This window comes from Gopherus evgoodei, chromosome 12, assembly GCF_007399415.2.
Source record: "Gopherus evgoodei ecotype Sinaloan lineage chromosome 12, rGopEvg1_v1.p, whole genome shotgun sequence".
NCBI classification, from domain to species: Eukaryota; Metazoa; Chordata; order Testudines; family Testudinidae; genus Gopherus; species Gopherus evgoodei.
In genome coordinates, this window is record NC_044333.1 from 38,704,846 (window position 1) to 38,710,845 (window position 6,000).

Genomic DNA, 6,000 nt, shown 5'->3' on the forward strand with positions numbered 1-6,000 from the left:
TCTTTTAATCCTGTTCATACTGTCTCCTCTCTGTAGGAATCGAGAATACTTTGCCTCCTTTTAGAGGGAAAAGGTTAATTTCCCAGAAAACACCAGGATTATTTACAGTATTTTTATTCTTATTTGACCTTGTTTATTTGGTGTGAAATGCCCCTGTCTTGTGTTATCTGAGAGCCCCAGGAGGAGTATACAAAAGGCCCATCGTACACGATAAAGGTGGAATGGTACTGTGCTAAAACTTATATAAACTCCCATTTCAATTCCAGTGTGTGCCTGAGCCACACACAAGTTTTGGGTTGGTGTAACTATTTTGGTTAGGGTTTTGATTTTTTTTATTGAAATGGTTGTACTGATACAACCTTTAGTGTGGATGGAGTTATACCAGTATAAAGGTGCCTTTTAACAGTAGAGTGTATTCTCCTTCCCATACGAACATTAAGCACCTATATATCAATGTAAGTGCGGCCATCCTGGAGGGAGAGCTGAGGGTGGTGTACTGCTTAAACTTTACTTGTGTGTGTATGTGTGTGTGCATCTTTTTTTCACTTTGCTCTGGTTTAGGTCCCCTTGATCGTCATCCTTTCCAGCTTCTTTAAAAAAATTGGGATTTACAATTTATTTTCTGAGCAGCTTCCTAAGTATTTTATTTCTTCTGGATGGTATTTTACCAAACCTCATAACTTGGGTTGGCGCTGATGGTTCTCCTACATTCTCTGCCCATCTTTGGAAAAATAAACTTTAATTTTGGACACATTAGGAGGATCTGGTAACTAAGTGAGATTTATATGTGGGCAAAAGGAAGATAATAAAACATTTAGCATCCAAAGAGATGTAGTGTTTTAATAACACTTTGCATTTTTATTAGCTTTATGTTTTTCAAAAAGCGATACAAACATGTACTCAGCAGTTTTCCCTATACTCCTGTGAGCCAGGTAAGTGACATTAGCCCTTTCTCCCAGCTGGGAAGGATGAGACGGTGAAGCAGCCAGCATAGAAGTCCACATAGCAAGTCAGTGGTGGAGCAGGGGTTAAAGATCTTGAGTAACTTGCGTTTAGCATCTTCTTTAATGCACTTGTGTTGAGAAGATAATATGAAGTAAAATATGAATTCATTTTTTTGTGTTTCTTTCCATAGAGCACAGATTCCCTTCAGTCAACTATCCAGCCAGAAATGCAGATAGAACACGGAGCAATCCAGATCGAGTAAAGCAGGGATTGTGGAAGCTTCATAGATCCAGATGCCAGTGACCACAGTCAGAAGCTAAGGGTTGCTGCCCACGTACAACAACAGGAGAAAGGATGTGAACATCAGACTAACAGACATTTTCATTTACGTCTCTTGTAAATATCACTGTTCTGTTGGTCTGTTTGTTTTTACACACAAGGCTAGATCCTCACCTGGTATAAATCAGTGCAGCTTTGACTTCAGTTGAACTACATCACTTTACACCAGCTGAGGAGTTGGCCCTCTAAATATACAGGTTCATCCCTTAGGTATTTAAGGAAAAATATTTCCTCCATGAGAAAAAAAAAAACCCTAATCAATCAAAACATTAAAACCAAATTAATGTTTTATCCCATCGTTTCTTCTGTGAATCATACCACTGAATGTCCGTAGCTCTCTTACCAAACACATTGCTGCTTTGCAGTACGTGCTTTGTCACATATAGAAATCAAGAGCTCAAATATTTTTCATTGTTTAAATGGCTTTTTTATTTGCTAAGGTGTTTATAACAAAAAAAGAAAATGTTTAAAAAAAGAAAAAACCCATACTGCAAGTATTAGCCTTTTGCTGGTGATTTCTGTTCAGTATAATGAAAAATTGTATTTGCAAAAGACTAACAATTTTGTTTGTATTGTTGCTTAACTACTTTTCTAAGGAAAAAATTCTATCAAATGCTGTAATTATGCATTTCTAAAGAAACAAATAAATGTGTATTTATGAACAGCGTAATTTCCCTCTCCCTTCCACCCCCCATTGTATGTCCTTAGCTGACGTTGCGTATCTTAGGTTGACACCCCCAGTGTAGACCTAGCCTAAGTAAAGTCTACAGGGAAGACAAGGTCTAGTCTTACTTTGATCCCACCAAATAGGCATGATGCTGTTATTAGCCAAACCCTGGTCTATGGACTTGCAGTGACATTCCATCATGGGAAAAATTTGGTTTGTTCCAGTGTGAACCTTTCTGAGCTTCAGAGTCTGTAAATTACATCCTACACAGTAAATTGATGAAGCCATTTCAAACCAAACTTTATAAGGGCTCCTCAGAATTCTCCCTGGAGTGACTCCTAACTCCTGCCTCCAGCCCTGTGGGGGATGTTGCACTTTGAGTGACAACATTGCATGTCAGCTGTACTTTCTGTAAGCAATAACTAAGTGGGTGTGGGTTAGACCTAGTTAGATGATTTGTTGTCAATAATTTAGACTGGGATTAAGTAAATTGGAGGTGGTCACCTGACTCCTTTAGCCAGTCCCCTTTGAAACTCCAGCCTTATTCTGTTCATTTTTGCTCTATTGATTGACTACATAGTTCCTGGATAGATGTTTTCTACTTAGGATACTGTTCTGCTGCTGCCACGTACAGTATATGCAATATGAGTGTTTCTTTCTCAAGAAGTTTTGATCTAGCTCCTGGATCGGCAACCTTTCAGAAGTGGTGAGCCGAGTCTTCATTTATTCACTCTAATTTAAGGTTTCATGTGCCAGTAATACATTTTAATGTTTTTAGAAGGTCTCTTTCTATAAGTCTATAATATATAACTAAACTATTGCTGTATGTAAAGTAAATAAGGTTTTTAAAATGTTTAAGAAAAATTTAAAATTAAATTAAAATTCAGAGCTCTCCATACCGGTGGCCAGGACCAGGGCAGTGTGAGTGCCACTGAAAATCAGCTCGTGTGCCGCCTTCGGCACACGTGACATAGGTTGTCTACCCCGATCTAGTTATTTATTCCAATTATTTATCTCTGTTGGGCCAGCTGAGTAGTGCCCTTTAGATTAAATGATTTTGTAAGATTTCTGATTCAGTAGTTCAGTAATGATGTCTAATTTAGTAGGATTCATGATCTTGAAATCACTGATCCTTCTTTGTAAGAAACTTTCCTACACCACCCTGGGTTTGTTTACATTCACAAGGGACTCTGGACTTACTCTGCTAAAAGCTTTCAAATAGAGCAGATCCATAGTTACCTCAAAGGCCACCTCTCCGCCTGCCTCACCCCTCCAGGAGTGCAATACTGGCCCCATTGAAGTCAGTGGGAGTTTTGCCACTGATTTCAACACAGCCAGGATTTCACCTCAGATGTGTTTGTTTAGTAAGCTAAGTTAAGGGGAAGAGATATTGTTTGCAGGACCATTACTGGTTTAGAGAACAGACCTGCTTGTGTGTTTCAGCCAATGAGAAAAATATAGTTGTTAGTTTTTTTTAACTGAACAAGCTAGTTTCTTATTGACAGATAATATATTGTATATCTATTAAAATGTTAGTGAATGAGAAATAGCCACAAATTCTATTTGGCTAAACTTAGGAAAACATCCCTCCTGAGCTGTGGGCCTCAACACCCAAGATTTCTTGCAAATATTGTCCCTGGTAAGTAATACATTGCTATAAGTTCACACTTTTCATTAGGATATTTGCTGAGGCACAAGTACAATACAAATTACCAGCCAGAGTCTGTCAAAACTACATTTACAACAGGTTAAAGAATATGGCTACTTGCCCGTTTCATTTTTTAATAGTCCTTCCCAAACTGGGTGATGTTTAAATAACTTTGCATCCAAAGGGAAGCCTAAAAATACAGTGATTCCTGCATATTTTAGAGTGGCTGTTTAATAAGAAAACACTATATGGAAGTGACAGTGCAGAAGCTTGGGAAGGTGAAGTGCTGGTTATTGAGGACAAAGTTACATAATACTCCCTTATGATATTCCTGTTGGAGGTAAAACCTTCATTCTGATGGACAGCAAGTGCTGCCTCTTCCCCCTGCTCTGAGACCTGAGGAAAACAACAAGTGCACATGCTGCATTGTGTAAACACAGCACACATGCATTTAAACCACAGAGTTCTCTCTCTCTCTCTCTGAGTTGTGTTCTCTATGCAGCTAGAGTACCAGATGGAGCAGATGGCAAAGGCTTGTTGTCAAGTGATTTTCCATTAACCATTTGAGCACTGCATGCTCTTGACAGGAGAGGATGAAAGTGATAATAGTTCCGTGTGTGTGTGTAGATATATATATGGGCAGGGATGGTGTCCCTAGCCTCTGTTTGCCAGCAGCTGGGAATAGGCGATGGGATGGATCACTTGATGGTTACCTGCTCTGTTCATGCCCTCTGGGGCACCTGGCATTGGCCACTGTCTGATCAGGGTGAGTGCAAATCACTTAAAATAAATAGGAAAAGAATATTAAGGTTCTCTTATGGATTCAGATATTTAGATTGTGCACTCCTAGAGGTAGGGACTATATCTTCCTCTGTGTTTGGCTAACACCTAACACATTATAGGCAGTATCATAGTATAAATAATAGTACTTCAGAGAACAAAGGGCATCGGTGTTGGATCACTTCTGTTGGTTGTTCCCCTTCCCCTAGCCTCTGTCTTTAGATTAGCCGTTCTTTGAGGAAGGACTATCCCTTCCTGAATGTCTAGAAAGCAGCTAGTTCATCGTGGGTCCTACCATATACAAATAATATTAGTCCTGCATGGGAGGACATAGGCTTCAATTCTAAACTGAGTTTCCCTCCAATGGACCCTTGCATCTGTGAAGAGCTGCAATGGTCCTCTGTGCCAGTGCAGGGGTCTGCCCATGTAGAGCTCATTGCAGTATTGGGGCCATAGTGATCAAAAACTCTGTGAGGTCTTACAGTTTGCCTGGCTTTGCATGCGGCCAAGTTAGCATTGTTTCGCTTAGCTTATGTCCAAAGTGTTGGTGGCTTGACCTTTTAAGCAGGCCAGTTGGGAATGGAGCTTTCTTGTTATGTCTCCCTCATTATTTTCAGTCTCTGCCTTTTTAATAAGAAAATGGCTCTTTTCCCTTGCAATAAAATGTCTTTAACATCCTGCATTTTTTTTAAATTGGATTTTTCGCCATGCTCCTTTTGTTGGGGCTGCAGATATTGATAAAATGTGACTGCAACTATTCAGAAAGAGAGAATGTTTATAACAAGTCCTAGTCTTGTCAGCAGCTCACCTTATGACCGATGGGATAAATAATGCCTGAATAGTGTTTTATTATTTAATAATATTTAGACTTGAAGCTTTTCAGGGCAGAGACCTTGGATGACATCTTGGCCCCTTTGAAGTCAATGGGATTCTTTCCGCTGACATCAAAGGGGCCAGGATTTCACCACTTCTATTCACACATGTCTAAAATTCCTACCACACTGTTGGTGCTGTATCTGCAATAATACTGAAAAATGCTTTGAGATCTTTTACCATTAGAGGCCTGATTCTTAACCCAGCTAAGTCAGAGTGTGTCTGTCCATTAACTAATAAGGGCTTCTATGGTCCTCATCCAGCAAAGCATTTAAGCATGTGCTTAACAGTAACTATGTGAGTAATTCCACTGAAGTCGATGGGATTTGTCCTTAAAGTTAAGTGAGAGCTTTTCTGGATCACAGCCTTTTCCAATTCTAATATAACTTTTCTGAGAAGGGGTAACCAGAACTGCGTACAGTAGTCAAGGTGTGGGCGTACAATAGATTTATATAGTAGCAGTATGATATTTTGTCTTATTTATCCCTTTCCTAATGGTTCCTAACATTCTGTTGCTTTTTTGAATGCCGCTGCACATCGAGTAAATGTTTTCAAAGAACTATCCACAATGACTCCAAGATCTCTTTCTTGAGTGGTAACAGCTAATTTAGACCCCATCATTTTATATGCATAGATGTTCATTACTTTACACTTATCAATACTGAATTTCATCTGCCATTTTGTTACTCAGTTTTGTGATATCCCTTTATAACTCTTTGCAGTCTGCTTTGGACTTAATTATCTTGAG

The 6,000-nt window shown here is 39.2% G+C and overlaps 1 protein-coding gene across 2 annotated transcripts in view; it reads left to right on the forward strand.

The window, feature by feature from the left end:
* Nucleotides 1-1,946, forward strand: part of BANP (BTG3 associated nuclear protein) — a 250,865-nt gene extending 248,919 nt beyond the window's left edge. For both annotated transcript variants that reach the window (XM_030581415.1, XM_030581416.1), the window contains exon 13: nt 1,136-1,946. In XM_030581415.1, coding sequence (XP_030437275.1) covers nt 1,136-1,207 — 72 coding nt within the window. In that variant the 3' untranslated portion in view covers nt 1,208-1,946. The remainder of the gene's footprint in view (nt 1-1,135) is intronic.
* The last annotated feature ends 4,054 nt before the right edge of the window (nt 1,947-6,000 follow it).